This window comes from Ischnura elegans, chromosome 12 (assembly GCF_921293095.1).
Source record: "Ischnura elegans chromosome 12, ioIscEleg1.1, whole genome shotgun sequence".
NCBI lineage: Eukaryota > Metazoa > Arthropoda > Insecta > Odonata > Coenagrionidae > Ischnura > Ischnura elegans.
This window is the reverse complement of record NC_060257.1, coordinates 43878708-43899489: the sequence shown is the minus strand read 5'-3', so window position 1 is coordinate 43899489 and position 20782 is coordinate 43878708. Positions and strand designations below refer to the sequence as shown.

General features: G+C 37.7%; 2 protein-coding genes across 2 annotated transcripts in view; both read left to right on the top strand.

The window, feature by feature from the left end:
- Window positions 1-8289, top strand: part of LOC124169217 (integrator complex subunit 7) — a 39025-nt gene extending 30736 nt beyond the window's left edge. Inside the window, exons 15-19 of the mRNA XM_046547740.1 lie at window positions 363-449; window positions 2949-3063; window positions 4269-4367; window positions 6352-6573; window positions 7648-8289. Coding sequence (XP_046403696.1) covers window positions 363-449; window positions 2949-3063; window positions 4269-4367; window positions 6352-6573; window positions 7648-7944 — 820 coding nt within the window. The 3' untranslated portion in view covers window positions 7945-8289. The remainder of the gene's footprint in view (window positions 1-362; window positions 450-2948; window positions 3064-4268; window positions 4368-6351; window positions 6574-7647) is intronic.
- Window positions 8290-10589: 2300 nt separating this feature from the next.
- On the top strand, window positions 10590-19751 carry LOC124169596 (replication protein A 32 kDa subunit). Its single transcript, XM_046548236.1, has 7 exons — window positions 10590-10714; window positions 10793-10968; window positions 11102-11212; window positions 11306-11506; window positions 11589-11750; window positions 18520-18599; window positions 19585-19751. Exons 1-7 carry the CDS (start codon window positions 10708-10710, stop codon window positions 19667-19669), a joined length of 822 nt encoding a protein of 273 aa, XP_046404192.1. The 5' UTR covers window positions 10590-10707; the 3' UTR covers window positions 19670-19751.
- Window positions 19752-20782: the final 1031 nt, after the last annotated feature.

Below are 20782 nucleotides of genomic sequence, written 5' to 3'. Positions count from 1 at the left end.
CTGCCATATGTGTGCTCAAATATGCATTTTCATTTTTTTAGAGCTCCTTTTCAGTTTATTTATTTTTATTTATTTATTTATTTATTTCAAAAGCCCACATACAGCAATTATTGCCAATTTACAGTGGTGCAATAATAAGACACTAATAGTTTAACACTAATCAAAAACATTTACCAGTTGAAGAGCTGGTTCTGATAAAATCTTATGCTAAAAAATAAATCATTTCTCCTTTACAAGAATGAATTAGGAAATTTTAGATGTTTTGATTGCTTGTTTATTTCAGTTTTTGGTATAATCAATTATCTAGCAGTTATTTTATTTTATATCATTTGGTTGATTGCCCTTGACCTTAAATTGTTCAGATTGCAACAAATGTGTGTTCTTATGGCAACTAATATAGAAAGAGTTAGCCTGAGCAGCTCCAAGTCTGAAGCAGTCCTAGATCTAAGGTTTGTGATCTTGGCTTAAATCTTGCACCATTGATGAAATGCTAGTTTATTTGTTTCCACTGTGTGTTTGTGTAGTCTGCAATTTTATTCCCATTTAGGCTATACATATTGGAATTTTATATTTTGTTTTTCACATGTTCAATGTATATGTATGGAAACTACTCTCAGCTCCAATTTTATTAACTCAAGTTTGGATGGTAATTACTAAATGACAAAAATGGCTACTGAAAAAACTTATTATGTCAAAATATTCCTTATTTGATTCTGTGTTGTATTTGATTTCATTTTGATTTTAGAATTACGTTCAATTGTTTCTCATGATGGCTGCATGTAAATTTGCAGCATAGTGTAGCAAAGATGTATTCTCTTGCATGTGTTCAACTTATGTTGAAATAGAATTGCAAGTTTACATCTTATGAGTTATCTAAGTCGGAACTTTGCTCAGAGACCCTCACAACTGGTACTTTTTTTGTTATAATCTTGATAAAAATATTTGTTTTTGTTTCTAATTTTAACATTCCGTGCTTACACGTAGAAGCAGTGCATCCTTTAACTGGAAATGCCGGTGAAAAAATGGGGAAAACATGAATCCTCTAAATTTTAATGTAAGCCGCGTTCCATTTTCCCTCAAATACTTATCATTTACTTCTCCATAGCTTAGCATTGAAACTAGGAAACCATTGCAGGAATTATATTTCTAACATTATTTCACCTAAACTTGATGGTTTCAGGCTTTACTTTGTGAAAAGCCATTGTAAACAATAAGTAGTTATGGTACTATTTCACACGATTTATTCAATACGACCGGTTTCGTCGCAGAGGCGACATCATCAGGTACAGAAATTGTTATTTTTATTTTTCCCACTAGCAAATGGCCACCACTGCCAATGTAGTCAAAAATAATTAAAATAAAAATGACGGGTGTTTGCGTCAGTGGCGGCGCGTGCGTATACGCATGTTAGCAAGTGCACACCCAAAGATGAATAAATTATAAAAGAAAACTATTCCTTTGCAACGCGAAGGATAAAAGTACTGTCTGCATATGCAAGAAACATGAGCCTCCGAACGCTACAGCTATCTCCTTTTCGAATTCACCGCTCTACAAGTGTGCGATCCCGTGGCATCATGCCGGGCGCATTTTCGGTCTGTGCGATCGCTTGAGGGAGCTCTGGCGGGACGAGGTAAGCGGGGGGGTATGTGCTGTTCAAAGGGGCGATGGGAGGAGACTCAAAACCATGCGAATGCGCACGTGCATGCTTTTGGTGACTGACTAGCAGGTAGTGTAGTGGTGTAGCCGCCACCTACACTACCTGCGCCCAGGATCCTAGTCCGTCTACAGAGCCATCTGTATAGCCGTTTTCTACACTACTTCCTCATAGGGTGTAAGGAAAAGAGAATGAATTTCAACTACCGTCACTTGTAAAGGTGTGTTGAGAATAATTATTTTCATACATGCTAATATTATTTCTGTTCATGCAATTTTAAGGGTAGAGTTTACCAGTGATATGTTTTGCCTGCTATGTATTCTATTACGACGAAATATGACGCTCATGGATTAGGATTAACATAATATAATCAAATCATCCTATATCTGCTCTAATGCACACCCTAGATAAATTACCACCAGCCGCCACTGGTTTGCGTAACTTGTGTAATATGATGTTTGTGAGAAGAGGAAGCTTAAAATCTAAATGACAGTTCGTAAAATTGAACGACTAAAACTAAAAATAATTAAAAACAAAACAGTAGAGAAAAAAAACGTAACTTTGGCAACAGTATTTTTGTGTTTTGGTTACCGAAATGGCGATTAAAAATAACGATTTCTGTACCTGATGATGTTGCCTCTGCGACGAAAGCGGTCGTCTTGAATAAATCGTATGAAAAAGTATCATATTTATTTATTGTTTATTATTTCACCTTATCAATCATGGTAACGTAAATTTATCGAATGAGCAAGGAATCACAAGTTCCTATGTTAAACCACACCCAAAAAGCGTTAGGATTTTTTTTTTCCCTCACGAGCCGGCCCAAAAATGGGGGTGGCTTACACGAGTAAATAAGGTATTGTCTAAAAATATGTAGCGAACAAAAAAATGTATAAAATTATTTTTTCTTTATTTTTTTCACATTTCAAATTTGCATACCTAATCCCTAGTCTGTTGAATTTTGGAGCCAAAAGTAGTTGCCTCTCTTTGCTCATAGTGTTGTGAAAATTTGCCTATTTTTATTTCTAGAAAAACTTAAATCTATAGTTTCTACAAGTTCTGAATAGCATTTAAAATATTGAATTTATTCGAATATCCTGATGTAGAGCCTGAGGAAACATCATGTAAGTGTAAATACATATCATCAATTGGACTGTCAATAACTTTGGGATGGCCTCTACTTTTCAATATGAATCTGATTTTATCAGTACACTAATGAATGTGCTCATAATTTTTACTTGATAGTAACAGATTGTGCCTGAAAATTTTTCTATAATTGTGATTTTTGTTGTAGCTGGCAACACTGTAACCTTGAAACACAGCATTTGCTCACCAGTATCCAAGAGGCTAGTGCTGTTGGGCGTCAGTTGTTCCAAGGAGATAGAGAAACAAAATCAATCACGCATTTGGTAAGACCATGAATACTTACCAAACCCAATCACTTACAAGGAGACATCGCCAAAGTGATGTTCGGGATCTGAATGCGGATGTTAAAAATGTTTTTCTAAAACTATATAGGTAAGATAGAAAAAGTGTCATGGCTTTCTTCCACATAGGCCCGGGTTCGAGAGATATTCGCGTGTAAAAATTTCGCGCAGCATGACGTCCCTTGAGTAAGCGCTCCCCTTCAACTAAGGCCGTGGCGGTGCGATCTAGGGTGTTAGTCTCCTAACCTGTAGTTGGTATCCCAGGTTCGAGTCCCATTGTCGGCAATATTTTTTCTCTCTTCTAATTTTTGAAATCACTGTTATTTTACATTTTACATTTGTTACATTTTATCCCCATTCGTTTTATTTAGTTACTTCGTGAAGTTTTAAATTTAATATCAATTTATGGATTTTAAACGAAACTCCGCACCGCCACGGCCTTAGTTGAAGGGGAGCGCTTACTCAAGGGACGTCATGCTGCGCGAAATTTTTACACACGAATATCTCTCGAACCCGGGCCTATGTGGAAGAAAGCCGTGACACTTTTTCTATCTTACCTATATAGTTTTAGAAAAACATTTTTAACATCCGCATCCAGATCCCGAGCATCACTTTGGCGATGTCTCCTTGTTAGTCAAACAATCCCGGCCTTGGTGGTGGCGGGGTAACGTCCTCACCAGCCAAACAAGAGGTCGTGGGTTCGAGTCCTGCCTGTCTAGGGCATGGTTGTTCATGTACGTTTACTTGCTAAATTTGTTGAGTATCCCGATGTAAAGTGGCCAATATGAGCTGTATGTATTCAGTAGTTTGAGAATAAAATAAAATAAATAAAAATACACATTCTAAAAACTGAGTTGCTGGAAGCGGGAAGTGCTTGTATAAGTAAGGTGTCATAATTTCTTTGTTTGAGGATCCAAAGTCTGCCAAATTTGAAAGTCAAAAATTATTTCATCCCTATTTTTCTGAAATTCAGTTCCCAGAGAGCATTATAAAAGTTTACGTTGTATGTAAGTTTGGCATGGACCACCATTTTTAGAAAGACAAAATTTTTTTATAGCCTAAATGCACTGATTTTTCGATTTCTTTGTGGTATATTTTTTTGTTATGCAAAACTGAATAGATACCAAATGCTTTTGTACATCCGATTTTCTAGTTGTATTAAGTTGACTCTTGAACTTGTATTCCAGTTGGTTGAGTGCCTTGTCAAGCAGGTTGAGGTTTTGAGCGACACAGCTCTTTGCTTCCCTCGGTTCTTCTTTCAAGTGCTGCAGTCGACTAGTGTTAAGGTAATTTATTTTGCCATTTGCGCAGAGTTGTCAGGCTGAATTATCTGAAAATCAATATTTTATTTTATCAAAATCTTTTTGGGGGTAAACAGTGTGTTGCCTTGTAACAAAATTGAACATTTACTCTTTTCATTGGTGAAAATAGTTCTGATATGATTTATATATCTTCCACGTTTTGATATTTGGTGGAAAAACAACTGTGCACAATTGGGGAAAGAAGTAATCCTACAAAGTTTTTGGGAAATACTGGGCGATCCACCCCGATCATCAGAATGGTGGTGTTAAAAAAAATACTCATTTAATGCCTTTGAAACATTCTGTTAAACTCTCTTTCCAAAAATCTCCACATTTTTCCCTTTATTTTTCTTTATTCAGAACTAGCATTTTCTCTGGCTCTCGGGAAAAGTTCAGTGATTCAGTCAGTCTCCATAATAGAACTGGAAGCCCTAGTATGTATATTAAATAGCATTTTACAAATATAATAAATTAGCTTACTCCAATGAAGTGTCAATCTAGTGACCAGGGTAAATTATGTTTAGTGCAAGTAATCTACTGGTATTCTCATTCTGATTTTTATGATAAAAAAGGAAGACAATGTGGTATGTTTGAATTTTCATGGTTATGAATTCGGCCTGAGAATAATATGCCATCAGTAATAAAACTGATTTTCTCTCAAACACAGTGGTGACACCTGTGGGAACACTTTTTCCCCCAATAGCACATTCTATTGTTGTGAATGTCACATTTACTTCACTGTAACGTGAATTTCGGTGGGAAAGATAGTCATCTTTTCCCTGTAATTTTGATGCTTATAATGAGGTAGCCCTCCAAACATGGGCTTCACAAATATATGTCTTGTTGCCATCCCAAAAGATCTCCATCCTTGGTTTACATCTTATGCCCTCAACTATGAAAAGATTTCTGGTGATTGCTGGCATGAAGTACATGTCTTCTTCTTAATTTTAGCAGGATTCTTTTCATAATACTGCCTGCACAGGGAATCTGATTTTTAGTTGAAAGATTCTCAGTACGACATAAGTCAGCAGTTAGGTGACAGCATTCTTCTAATGCGCTATCCAAGTACATAGTTATATTGTTCACATGCATAAAGGCCATTATGCACAGAAACTTTAATTGCACAATCTGACATGTGTACAAAGGTTGCAGTCAAAATTGCATCGTGTAAAGTGGTGAATTGCTGGAACACATGTTAGAATTTGTCAACGTTGGATGGCAAAATAGACCCTGTCCTAATTTTGTTTGTGCATTCCTGCAATTCCATGCCAGAAAGAGAAAATAATGCAGTACTAGCTTGCGCAATTCCATGCTCCATGTAAAACAGCTGTAAAGGCGAACTCTCTTGTACATATATTGGCATAAAAAACTTTGAAATGGTAGAAAGAAGACTAAAGAATTTGTATGTTGCAACATAAGTTTATTAAACTATTAATTTGATTAATAAATCAGTGAGTTTAGTTAATTTATTACCATTTTTAAGAATTATAACATTTTTGTTAAAAATATTTTTCACAACCTCGGGCGATGCTGAATGAATGTCTTTTACTAGGTCCTATTAAAGAAAAGTCCTATTCTCTTGCGGATGCTATGACAACAAGAGCTTTCAAAATAGGGCAAGAATAGGGACATTTGTGAAAATAAGTGTATATCAAAGGAGGAAAATATAAAAAAGTAGTATTCTGAAAAAAAAATTTAATTTCGTCGCGTGTATAGAGTCTATATCGCCGACTCATGTACCAATAAAGCGGCATGCTGTCCCAATTAAGCGTAGAATACTCTGGGATATTCCTCTATTGGGTTCTGTTCTTCAAGATCTGCCCCAATTAAGCGGCTGCCCCAAGTAACCGGTGGACCCATTAAACGGAATCTACTGTACCTATGTTCATGATTAGGGTGGAGTGAAACTGGCAAAACCTAAGAACCAAACCAATCAGTCCCTAATAATTTCAAACATCTTTTCCCTCAGCTGGCCATCTCGCCACAGCCTCGTGTTCCAGGTGAGAGTGTGTTTGTGATGGGCAGTGGGTCAAGTGGGAACGTTGGCTCACAGCTTGCACTCAAAGTCGAAGGTGTGGTGCAGCATGGAGGTCGTCCTGGATTGTTCCGTCGGGTTGCTTCGCTCCTGCTTACTGTATCAACTGCTCCCGTTCATTCACGGTCTACATCGATTACAGATCCTGCTGTAAAGGTGAGTGACAAAAATGGTGTCCGACAACTGGTGATATGGGAGGAATCAGTGAATTCCATTGGACCACAAAAAATATCCCAGAGTTTTACTGTAAATTAGGTATTTCTGCTGTTTACACCTATTTCTTTGATAATGTTGTTAATTTGGAAAGCGCCTATATGTATTCCAATTTATCTGATGTGAGTTAGGTAAAAAGGGTAGCTTCTTGGTGTGTAGCCTGTCAAGAGGCTTTCTTTTCCTTCACCTCTGCAAACTTCAGGTCCATCTACCAGTGGAAATCCATTCATAGCAGTTAAAAATAATGTGTATGTCAATGTATTTACACTTGAAGAAGGGGAATTTATACTTATTTGGACAATGATCTTAGACCTTTTGGTTCTTTGGAATATTTTGAGTTGCAGCTGAGCTGTTTAAATGGATGAAGGGGAATCAAAGGTGTTTATGCTGTTTAGGAGCAATCATAATGATTTGTTTAGTGTCAATTACTTTAGAAATGCACTTATATCATTCTATCTATGCCTGCATGTTAGCATATACACCAACCAATAAATCTTAATTATTTATGGCAGGTCAATAAAATATTAAATCATGTAAAATGATCTCTAAATTAGCTTAAATGGCTTGGTTCGTCCCTTGACTTTGAAAGTGTGAAGTTTTTATGAAGTGAAATTTTTATGTTGTCAGATTGCTTATTATATCTAAAGTTATTCCAGGTCAAAAAAAATGAAAATAAATTGCAAATTTCCCAAATAAATTTTATTAATTGACCTACAAAGATTTTAGCACCCAGTGGGATAAGGTTTTTGTCCTTGTAAATGACATTCCATGCCAAAACCTTGAATAATCGAATTTCCATGGAAATTTTGCGTTTATTATTAACTTGTTGCGTGGGTATAACCCAATACCATAAAGTTAAACCTGATAGGTAGGTTCTGCTAGGTAACCTGATAGGTAGCCTGTTAGGTTACCTGATAGGTAGCCTGTTAGGTAACCTGATAGGTAGCCTGTTAGGTAACCTGATAGGTAGGTTAAGTCAGATCTGTAGGTAGGTTCTCACTTCTTTTTTCTTTGCAGACTGGTGATAACACAGGAGTGGTATTGTCTCAGACTGTGACACCACATCGTGACTTCTTCGCAGCGCAATTCCTGTTGGCATTTCCCCTGCAGCCTGTTCCTGGTGTAGGTGCACCTACTTCGGGAGGCACTCAATACGTTGTCAGTGTTGAAGCCTGTGCTATTGATGAAGAAGGTGATGTGTGGAGGACTGGGCCTCGAGCGACTCTTTCTGTTAAAGTGCACGATGATGGGGAAGGAAGGGGAGGAGGGGGTGGAGGGAACAAAGCTGGTGGCAATGCAAGAAGTCGAAATTAGTGATTTTGTGTGAATCTCCGTTGACTGTTTGATGTTCTCTTTATAGGGACCATTTTTTCCGCTCCCATGAAGTTCGCATTGTGCCTCTGTGGACAAAACAGCATATTTTCATCCCTAGCATCTCTAAGAGCTTGGAATAAGTGTTTTTTTTTGTTTGACATTTATAAGACCTCAAAAAGTTAAAGACTTGACGTGGCGATGCTTGGAATTATGACCCAGTAAAATGGTGTTGTTATAAATGAATCGTCTTCCATTACTCCCCAAGTTGAGTGGACTTGATGGTATCTAATGGGAATTTTTATTTTTTACATTGATTGTAAAGTATTAAAAAAATACTGTCTCCAATGCAATTCTTTTATTTTAAGGGTTGTATTAATATCATATTCATTAGATTGCTTCCACCTTGGCTCTTGGTATTCCATGAAAAATGCAAGAAAATGGATTATTTTTATTAATTGGCCTACCAAGATTTCAGCACCAATGCAATAATCAAGGTTTTTATCCTTATTAAAGAAGATATATGCGAAAACCTTAAGCGATTGTCAAAGCACTGAAGGAACAAGTGACTTTGTACGCAGTCACGCGCACGGGTGCAAAGTTAATTACACCAAAGGGTGAAGTTCGCCATGAAAAAATATTTGACTTAGCCGGGATTCGAACCCGGATCTCCCGATTGCCGGTCAGGCGTGCTACCAGTTACACCACCAAGCCATCTTCTCAGAGCGAACTTCGGGATGGGTTTTACCGAACAAGATGTTGACGTCACAAGTCCACACTGTGGCACATGTGGCGAGGGTCGTGCTTACTAAGCCACTGTCGGGGAGAAAAACCCTTATTTTCCGCTGGTCTGCGGCGACGATTTTCAAAGCACTGAAGGAACAAGTGACTTTGTACGCAGTCACGTGCACGGGTGCAAAGTTAAATACACCAAAGGGTGAAGTTCGCCATGAAATCGGGAGATCCGGGTTCGAATCCCGGCTAAGTCAAATATTTTTTCATGGCGAACTTCACCCTTTGGTGTATTTAACTTAAGTGATTGATTTTCATGAATTGGCATCAATCATTACATTGTTTGAGCAAAATGAATTATTCTTTTCTGAGATTCCCATGAAGATTTAGTATTGAACTGTGTTAATAAATAATGAGAAAGAATATTCCAAATAGATGTTACACTTTTTATTTGCATCAATAGAGTAATCAACAAATTATTCTTTCATGAGTTCATGCATTTGTAAATTTTGTGGTGGTTACACTGAATTTTATCGTTCATTTTTGCATTCATGCATTCATAAATTAAGATAATGTTGATGTACCGTGCAACCAACCTCAAACTTTTTAAATCAAAATTCACCTATTTGCCAGAAGCGCCAGTAACATTTCTTGCATGATATTGCTTTGGCTTCAGAGGGTATGTCTGTCCCAGCTATAGAATGAGAGAAATAGCATTGCAAGTTGTAAAACCCTTAAGATATTGTTGCAAGGTGAAATATTGGTTGTGAGGAAATACTCAATAATTGCCAATCAAGATTGGTTTTAGTTTTTCTATGGAAATGAGGGGGAAGCTCTAAGACCTATAGTCGCAGTAGGTATAGCACTTTGTTGTTGACCAAAAGGTCTCAGTTTCTTATCCCAGGTTAAGCGTTTTTGACACCCACAAACAGGAATCCTCAAGGTCATGTGGTGTCAGAATTTTTTTCTAGCAAAATTTTTGGTGATCATCTTAATAATCGCAGGATTGATGACATTCTAAAACTGTTAGAAAAACATCAAAATCACAAATAATTCCTTCTATAATAAATACGATCCCAGAATTTAAAGTATATATTTAATGTAGTTAGTGTTGCAAGGTACTTCCTGCAAGAGACTTTGGAAATATATTCCTCTCAGTGTCAAAGCCATTTTATTCTACCTATAAAACAGTTAGTGGATACAGAAAAACTTGAGAGGGGTGGGGTACAAAATATATCTTGAATTTCCTTTACTTTTCTCCTAATAAAAAATAATTGAGTCACGTGCAGAGTTTAAGAAAATTTTAGTTAAATTTTCTTAAACTCTGCACGTAATAACACACTTATACAAGACAATGCCATCCTATAATATAAAAAAGTTATAATTGCGGTTCTGCAATGTTTGGCAATACGGGTGGGCCCGCAAGGGGGGGCGCGCTCCCCCTGCGCTTCCTATATGTATCGGCCAATGCTTCAAAAGCTAATAATATGGAAATTCACGCCGTTTTGGATATGAACAAAGTTTTCTATGAATTCTGCCTTCAAGTCAAATCAAATGCAACTTTGCAGGATAGAATGTAAAGCATGAAGTTTGGATGGACCCATCATACCTCATCCAGGTTTAAGATGGTTTTCTTTCACAATAATAATCACTCTTTGAAAGAAAGTTGATGCATTAACTTAGGGAATATTGGCGATAAAAGATATTTAAAGCGATTTCCGAGGCACAGTAAATTTGGCTCGCAGTAACAAGAAATCAGCCCTCGCGTAAATAAAAAAATGAAATTATGAATGGTGGCAAGACAAGACCGGTATATTTTAATTTACCTTGAAGATATTTAGGTGTGTTCAAATACAAGCGTTTCAAAACTGAGGCGGGAAGGATTTCCGTTTTTACAAAAGTTTCGAGCAGCGCCCGCATGTGGCGCAGCCTTCAAAAACAAAATGCCATCATAAATCGCTGTTTTCGAGTCCCTGCGAGTGCGCGGGAGAAAGACTTTTAAGATTATTTTTGGCGGAAGCGGCCCCCAACATCATGGATGGTATGGGTATTTAGTTAAAATATGATCTATAGCATTAATATTTTGCATTCATATAATTTTTGACGTTTCTCTCGGTAGATGGTAACAATTTCAGAAATGCTGCGGGGTTTTACTCTGCTTCCAAAACTGATTCGCCCTCCGGTGATCAGAATAAGGACGCAAGGAGACAGAGGAACGTTGTACCTGTAACTATAAGTCAAATATTACAAGGTGGAGATGACGGCTTGAAAATTGGCGAGACTCAAGTGCATTTGGTAATTAAATGTATAGGTTATATTGTCATTGTGTTTCACTATGTCTATTATACTTATTGATGTCTCAATTAATGTTTTAAATTCTACTCGGCGAATGTTAACTATATGGAAGAAAATATTTGAATGTTCTCAGGCAACCCTTGTAGGCGTAGTGAAGTCTGTGGAAATCTCATCAACCAAAATTACATATGTCATTCAGGATGATACTGGGTCCATTAGCGCGTCCATTTTCATTGAATCAGGGGTACGTGTTATAATAATCTAAGTAAGATCTGCTTCTTCCGTGTTATATCTCCTTTATGTGATTTTGATGCCTATTGCCAAATTTTTCTTGAAGGATGGTAATGACGCCAGCAATCAGCCGGTTGTAGAGAACTCATATTACAGACTAATTGGATCAATTCGTATGGTGCATGAGAAACCATTCGTTATGGTACTGAAAATTATGCCATTGTGTGAATTGAACGAATTAACCACTCACCTGCTGGAGGTTATTCATACAACTGTCAAGTCTGAACAGTTGATGAAAAAGAAAGAGGTATTTGTTTAGAATAATATTTGCTAATGTCTATGTGTTTTTGCCTTGGTATTCTGAAAATGACGTAATTGTTATTTTTCAGAGTGATACATTCCATAACACGAACAATACCGCCCTTCCAAATTCATTAATGGGAGCTAGTTTTGACAATAGAAACAGCAACGCCATGCCTGGGTATGGTGCAACTGGCGGTTTAATGAATGGATTTACACCTCAACAGCAACTGGTCTACAGTGCCATTCAGGTATACCTAATTGAAATTTATTTTCTTTGTGCGTTACATTTTTATAATCTGAAACATTCTGTGGTGTTATTTTCTAATCATCTAGTTTAATTCAGGTGGCATTCGCTATAGAAAGATAAAAAGGTTTATTTTCTATGTGAATTCAGATGACACAAGTTTCACTGCTCTGATTCATGTGCACTATGCTGCAGAATGTAAAATTCCAAGTTCATGCGGAGAATACGAAGTTTGTTTTCTATTGTGAATATTCAAAATTATCCTCAAATTCAATCCTGTTGTCATCATTATTAAGTCATGGGTCATTATTAATGTACTGGGATTCACATTTTAACTGTCTTCAATGTTACATTAAGATAATGTGTGTTGGATCATGCTTATATTGGCAGGGTTCCCACTCATCCGTGAAAACCTTAAACCGTGAATAAGCCGTGAATTTCGTCTACCGTGAGAAAACCTGGAAAAAGCCGTGAATTTTGCCATGAAACCTTAAAAATATCCAGGGTTCCCACTCAACCGTGAAAACCTTAAAACCGTGAATTAGCCGTGAATTTCCTCTACCGTGAAAAAACCGGGAAATAGCCGTGAATTTCGTCTTAAAACCTTAAAAATCTCTCAATCTTGATAATAATACCTTCCCAGAAATTTTCATCTTCGTTCGTAGCTAGCGCATTTCTATTCATTGTGGCGAGCATCGTCGCATGCGGTCGCATGGGTCAGAGAAGCGTGGGAACGAATGTTGCCTGAAGAAAAAAACATCTTTCCCCAGCGCAGGCCTTTTCTCTCCCCCTCCTGAAATATGACACCACTTCTCATCAGCTTGTTTACTTTCCTCAAATGGCTTGGTTTCCCCTCCCTCGGTCACTGCTTAGTCCCCCTTCCTCCCAATTAGCCTTCCCACTGGCTGCAGCGACCACTTTCGAAACTAAATCTAGATGGCCATTGTGTCGAAAAATTTGAACGTTTATTCAACACCCTCAATCCTATGACTGGAAGACCGCTAGCCTTGACAACCTGCCATGCGCTGTGGACACTACGCTCCCTGCGTTTGAACCGGGTGACAGCGAGCTTTCGGCGTGACGTTACTAATTCTCGCGCATTGCGGCCCTGAAAACGAGAGAAGATTTCCGCTTATGGCAACACAGCATTACACGATTGTCGCATGCGTCGACCTGGAACTTGCCAGTTTTACGTCGCAACCGGAAAGTTTGTGTGGAGTTATTTACTGTCGGTGGTGATCCAGTTCCTCCGCTTTGTGCTATCTAAGGTAATGCTGTTTGTTTGTGTCGTTAAAGCCTCAATGCCGTCGCGATATAAACTGCTACATAGTCTCACGAATACAAGGATCAAGAACTTTGCTATTTCCTTGATCCTTGTATTCGTGATATTATGGATTTCCACCAAGTTACGCCCTCTACGATTAATTATGCTACATAGTCGTTCCATTTTTCCCAGAGCAACGGTAAGAAGGGAACATGATTTGCCTCTGATTAGAGAGATCGATTCAGTTTTGGTTTCAGAGTATTACGATAGCAGAGAAAAGAAGTCATTACACTGCCGCTTTCAAAAGAAAGTTATACGGTGGAACCTCGATCTATCGTTCCCGCATTGATCGTTCGCCGTTTCTGGTCCCAAATAAAGTTCCTTATAGACAATTTAATTTTTTCCCGCATCTTTCGTTCCCCGAAGTATCGTTTCTCGCATTGATCGTTTGAAGATCGCGGTTCCGACGCAGAATTTTCCCGCATCCATCGTTTGACGAAAATGAGACGAAATAAATACAATGTGTCATTTATGGCTAATAACGACAAGCACGTAGTTGGAATCCTCCCCAAGAGATGGAACTACCATTGGGAGAAGCTCAGTGCCGTGGGAAAGTAACATTAGCGCATTTCCCAAGAACCTTTATCCCCCTCCATTCACCATTCGCCTCCCCCCTTCTGACGCTTTCCTCTTCTTCAAAATAAAAACAGGTCCCAACTCGCGCAGGGATCTCATTACGAAGACCTTAGCTTCGAAAAAAATATCGAGTTACACGAGAACAATAGAAACGTGTTTCGCGCTCCCCCCTCTTCTCACCAACTGACCTTTTTCAGCCTAACTGCTTCGAAGTTCCCAGTTTATGGAGGTCAACTGCTGCATGAATCACCTATTAGCCCAAAAGGTGTCTAACAATGATATTCAGTAATTGCTATTATGCTTTTATTAGATTGAAATGTTAGTAATTTGCACGTTAAAAACACGAGACCACACATGACGTATTTTAAGCAAGGAAATAGATGGAAAAATACGATGGTGATTTTTGGCGAAACGCGATATCCTCGTAGCTGAGCTTACGGCAGTTAATTCGGCATTTTGTTCCGAAAACATGATACCAGGTTGTTATCAGTTATCAATTTACGAGCTATACTACTACTAGTAGTCTCACTTGTCAGAGTTACTGACGAAGGGATATCTTCTCAGGATTTTTGTTTCTCCCTACTAACAATCCGAATTCATCTGATCATCTGGCGCTACGCTAATTAGAAAAGAATGGGCATCTTTAGGGTAAAAAATTTCATGGCGCAGTCATATGGTCACGCTTCGCCCTCTGCAGTGTGCTCTGCGTACCCCCGTACGCGATAGCATCAGTTCCGAACTTCACCTCGTACGAGTGGTTCCCTACTTTCCGGGGTGGCTGGACTTCGAACCACCGAGTGTTTTCCATGTGGGTTTAATAAAGTCATTTTCACTAGTTTAATTTTAGTCGTCTTCCGACCATGGCCCCTCCGAAGAAACTATTGAGAACTTTAAGAGATGGACTGAAAATAATTGAACATGAAGAAAAGAATCTGGGCTAGATGCGCGTGAATATTGCAGAGCGCCTTGGGTTGTCCGCTAGCACATGACGTTAGGGGTGGGGGTAGAGTGAGCTACCTGGAGAAAACAAGTAGAGATATGAAGGCGAAGATCCAGGTGGGCGTGCCGCTGACGATTAACGCAACATTGTTCACGCTTTACACACTACCTCAATTGTATTAAAAATATATTCATTAGACAGGAACAATTCAAGTAATTGACTATTTTTGGCCTTCGTGATCCATCTCACAACCAGTCACTGCACCGGCGAATGCGGTTGTTTTAGGCACAACATGCACATTGCTCTCGTGAATACGTGTACTGGAAATGGTGTTTGATGGATAAGAATTTTTACATCTGACTGAAATCCATAATAGCAGTGTAAATGCCGAGTGGAGAGCAAACATTCAGAATTTTGAAAGAGATATGGGTCGAATCAACAATATGACGTATGTGTCTTGATAAAGTACTACTATTCCTGTTATTATCTAAAATATTGTTTTGAAACCTTTAATGAATTTCTTAATCACTCGCCAAAATCCTGCGTTTCCTGGGACATAGGCAATCTAGCAAAAAAATTAAGCATTGATCGTTTTTCCGCATTCATTTTATAATCTTATCGTTATTAATAAAGAAAAATTGTCCCCTAGTGGAGTTCCAAAAAAGGAGGGTAGTCTTAGAATCGTGTTCGTCTTAGATTCGTGCTAATACGGTGTATGAAATTGTTTTTCGATTTATTATGTTCTATTAACAATTTTCATAAAATATTTTCCTCTGAATAAGAAAGATTCAATTTATTATATTCTATAAACAATTTAAATAAAATATTTTCCGTTAAATAAGAAATATTGGGGTGGGGGAAATTCGGTTACTGTGCAGTAATAACAACGTGCGCAAAAAAACAATCTCTCAGCGAGGAATTAAAAAAGAACCTCGAGTGTCCGGACGGAAGAAGGTCCGAAGGGTATTCGGCGTCCGGGCAAGAGCGCGGTTGGGCTGGTCCTTTAGTCGGCCCTGAATTTTGCAAACGATAGATCACGTCATAACAGATATCACTTTTCATTGCGGCGCGCCGCGGCGTTAACATTCACGGCGTTTTTCGCGTACGTTAATTTTCTGTTGATATACGGCCAGTGATTTTCTTATTGTTGGCTTATTAATGGACCGTGAATTTAGCAAAATTGAGACCGTGAAAACCTTAAAAAAAACCGTGAAAACGTGAAAAATAACCGTGAAAACCTGGAAAAAGCCGTGAATTTCATTGTTCAGGTAGAGTGGGAACCCTGATATCTCAATCTTGATAATAATACTACGATTGACTCAGAGGCGGATCCAGGATTTTTTTCTGGGAGGGGCACAAGCAAGGCCGTATCCAGGATTTTGTTCTGGGTGGGGCACAAGGATACCTCGTAATACAAAACGAACGCAATGATAATGGGACCATATTAAAAATCATGCATATTTTTGAGGATCTGGGGGGGGCACGTGCCCCCCCCCCCTGGATCCGCCTATGGATTGACTGATCAAATTCGATATGTTAATCATGTGTCAAGGTCAGGCACGCGAAGGCTCATGGTCTACGCATTTATCCAAACACGAATAATCGAAGTGTAGTAATTGGTCCGTACGATTTGATGACACATTGACCGATATTTACCATTTTAATGGCGGAAGTCTGTTGTTTTGTCTAATTGTAAGCGTTTCAATTTCAGTGATAGCTAGGGACGGACTTGTATTCGAAAAAGGACAAATGAAATAACTTGCTTTTCTAATAGACTGAGAATGAACCATTTACGAAAGTTATCTGATTTGTAACTCGAAGTTCGGTTCACACACAAAATTAGGGCACATGCCATATGCTTCGAAATATGAGTTAGCCATTGGAATTTTACTTAAGGAAACATTTCTACGGCAAATAGGCTTTTTTATTTTTATTTATGGCAATAGCTCTCAAAAGACTACGCTCACCTCGTTTGGATCGTTTGAAGATCGCCGTCCCGTCATATAATTTTCCCGCATCCATCGTTTAATGAAAATGAGACGAAGTGTTTACTAAGTGTTGTTTGTGGCTAATAACGACAGACACCCCCAGGAGATTGAATAACTATGGGGAGAAGCTGAGTGCCGTGGGATAGTAACATTAGCGCATTTCCCAAGATCCGCTATCCCCCTCCACTCAGAACTCGCCTCCCCCCCTCTGAAGCTTTCCTCTTCTCTGAAATAAAAAAACGGTCTCAGCTCGCGCGAGGATCGTATTACAAAGACCTTAGCTTCGAAAAAAATATAGAGTTACGTGAGAACAATAGAAACGTGTTTTGCGCTCCCCCCTTTTCTCACCCACTGACCTTTTTCAGCCTAACTGCTTCGAAGTTCCCAGTTTCTGGAGGTCAACTGCTGCATGAATCTCCTATTAGCCCAAAAGGTGTCTAACAATGAATTTCGGCAATTAGCATTATACTTTTATTAGATTGAAATGTTTGTAAAGTGCACGTAATTCAAGAAAGAATGAGACCAAACACGACGTATTTCTAACGTTATTTAAACATTTAAAACAAGAAAATAGTTGGAAAAATACAATGATGATTTCTGGCGAAACTCGATATCCTCGTAGCTGAGCTTCTCTGCAGTTAATGTGCATTTTTTCGAAAACAGGATATCAGGTTATTATCAGTTATCAATTTACGAGTTATACTATAAGTCTCACTTGTCAGAGTTACCGACGAAGGGATATCTTCTCAGGATTTTTGTTTCTCCCTACTAACAATCCGAATTCATCTGCTCATCTGGCACTACGCTAATTAGAAAAGAATGGGTAAAAAATTTCATGGCGCAGTCATATTCATTACATCAGACAGAAATCCATAATAGCAGTGTAAATGCCGAGTGGAGAGCAAACATTTTTTTAGCGAGGTGGCATTTTCCTTCAGGATTTTGAAAGAGATATGAGACGAAGCAACAATATGACCTAAGTGTCTTGATAAAGAACTATTATTCTTGTTATTATCTAAAATATTGTTTGAAACCTTTAATGAATGTCATAATTACTCGCCAAAATCCTGCGTTTCCTGGGACATAGGCAAACTAGCAAAAGCTAAAGCATTGATCGTTTTACCGCATTCATTTTATAATCGTAACGTTATTAGGAAAACTTTTTTTCCCCTGGTGGAGTTCCAAAAAAGGAGGGTATAATCTTATAGTCTTAGAATCGTGTTTGTCTTAGATTCTTGCTAATACGGTGTATGTAATTGTTTTTTGATTTATTATGTTCAATAAACAATTTTAATTAAATATTTTCCATTAAATAAGAAAGATTGGGTAAGGTAAATTTGGTTACTGTGCAGTAATAACAACGTGTTCAAAAAGCAATCTCTCGGCGAGGAATTAAAAAAGGACTTCGGGTCCCGGACGGAAGAAGGTCCGAAGGGTATTCGGCATCCGGGCAAGAGCGCGGTTGGGCTGGTCCTGTAGTCGGCCCTGAATTTTGCAAACGATAGATCATGTCATAACAGATATCACTTTTAATTGCGGCGTTAACATTCATGGCCGTTTGTCGCGTACGTTAATTTTCTGTTGATATACGGCCAGTGATTTTCTTATCGTTGGCTTATTAACGTACCTTAAATTTGACGAAATTGAGACCGTGAAAACCTGAAAAAAACACGTGAAAACCTGAAAAAACCGTGAAAACCTGGAAAAAATCATGTATTTTATTATTCAGGTAGAGTGGGAACCCTGATTGGTTTTTATGTTTTTATAATTGCTTTTATTTTTATATGAAAGATATATTCAGCATTCAGACCAATGTATAAAGGAATGTTGTATATCTTTTCTTTTGAATTTCGTTCATGGTCATGATTTCATATGGCTTTTTTTTCGGAATAAGTACCCCAAGTATCTAGACTTGCCTTCTTCAGTGATTGAATATTATTTTCAGACCTGTATTGAAGGAACTGGAATACATAAGAGTGCCATTGCAAACAGCATTCGAGGGAGAGTTTCTCCCAAGGAAATCGAGTAAGTAAATCAAAATATTTTGCTAATTATATTTCCCATGTTCTTAAAGTATTCTTGTACTTAATTGACAGTAAAGCAAACAAGTATTAGCCTCCTATTCCCTTCAATTATTTGTGCAGAAAGTATCTGGTAGGGAAATTTTCCTTAGTCTCAAGGAAATACAAGTGTATTTTATAGGAAACAGCTTCCTCTTGGGACAAAGTTTTGAGGCTTTTGTATGTGGGGCATGGGGAAAATATTTCCTTTCTTCTATGTTAGTAGTAGAAAACTCTTTCAGGGGTATTATCCTATAATTTAATGTAAACTAGAGTGATATTTTGCATCTGTACATTGGATCAAGCATGTGAGTGCAAAATACAAGATCATGTGATCAGAATGGTAGGCCGACAATCATGATAGCCTAGAAACTGGTGACTTCCGTGGGATAGCCTATCAAATACTGTATAGCTCCGTATATAGTCCCCCTCTGAATATAGTCCCCCCCTAATTTTGATCCTTCAGTTTCAGGAAATAATTTAAAAAATGAGTTTGAATATAGTCCCCCCTTTACTTTTACCACAGGCATTTTCGGAAAAAAAGGGGGGACTATATTCAGACATATACGGTATTGCACAAGTTTCCAATTAAAATCATAGTTCATGACAGATATGGAAACTGGCATGCATCTGTAGTCTATATTTGAAACTTTATTGGCACAAGAAACCTGAATTATTTTCATGCGTTTCCTGAGAAGTACCACCATGTCTGAGTAGATAGTATCAATCAAGATGATTCATGTAACATCATGGTAAATGCATAGCCCAATGCCATAAGATATGTCACTTTTATGTTCTAAATTAATCATATTTCATCAGTGAGAAAGAATGCTAGGTCCTGAGAAATTTATATTTGATGTTTTATATGGCACCATATTAATATAATTGATGCACTAAATTGTTTTTTTCAACTCAGAGCCTCCGCTCATACTTGCTGGTCTTTGTTTCAGAAACATTTTGGAGTTCCTGTCAAATGAGGGCCACATATATTCCACAATTGATGAAGAGCACTTTAAAACTACTGATAGTTGTTAGATAATTTGTCCTGTAATTATATTTTTCTATTCTTGTCTCATACCTCAATGCATAATAAAAAAAAACTTCAAAATTTTATGTACATTCATGCTGTGTTCATTGACTGTCTTATATTAATTATGCAATTTTTTTATTTTATTTCCAGTAGTATCCTCTCTCCTAGATATTCCCATGGAAAATGCTCTATCTATGATATTTTTCTTATACTGTTTGAGCAAGCTTTGTTATCTATTTCGCCTACGTTGGCTGGAAGACTGCGTTCAAATAATTTATGAACTTTTTTGTAGTTAACTTCATATTCACTTTAATCAGAAGTTAATAGGCTGGGCATTTTTTAATAATAAATTGACATTATTGAAATTGCAATTGCCAATACCAACACTAAGTGCATGTATATTAAAAGTAAGGGGTGGTGAAATCCTGTCATCAGTGTGCAACACTTCAAATTAACCTAATGTTGAAAATTCAATCTATTTACAGCACAAACAAGTGAATAAATAAGTACTACATATGTTTCTTTCTATCTTTCAAGATGCCATAAGAAGCAAGGATATGAATTCTTAAAGCAGAGCTAATGTGGTAATTTATACAAGTAAACAGCTGAAATCATAGATTACTCTATCCTATCTTAAAATTAGTCAACATCTTCTCTTTTTGAGCATAAGGCAAAAAGGTTTGTACTTTTTTCTTTTTTGTAAAAATGCAAGGAAAAGTCAATGAAGTGACAGATCAAGTTACTCCACAGGTAATTCAGTTAAGCACACTATTTACTGACTTTCTAACAGTAAAAACCTTATTAATATCGCACATATGTAGCAAAAAATCGTAAATCGTTTTGGACCAAGATCTTTACGCCTAAATTAGTGAACCTAATGTTTAAAATTTTGGTGGAATTCTCAGCACGAACTTATGGGTGTGATGATGCTCTCCATGTGAATGTTTTGATCTCTGTTATATGCTATTGTTCTCTGCTATAACAATGGCCCCTTGCAGGCGCACAGCTAGGAATTAAGTCAAGGGTGAGTTTTAGGATCGACTAATGCTGGGGGCATGGAATACCGGAGGTGTGGGTACCCTCCCCCAGAAAATTTTTAAGATAAATGGTGAGCTACA

Coding starts and splice junctions, on each gene's coding strand:
- LOC124169596 (XM_046548236.1), top strand. Junction 11,507..11,588: donor AGTTGATGAAAAAGAAAGAG/GTATTTGTTTAG, acceptor GTTATTTTTCAG/AGTGATACATTCCATAACAC. Junction 18,600..19,584: donor GTTTCTCCCAAGGAAATCGA/GTAAGTAAATCA, acceptor TCTTTGTTTCAG/AAACATTTTGGAGTTCCTGT.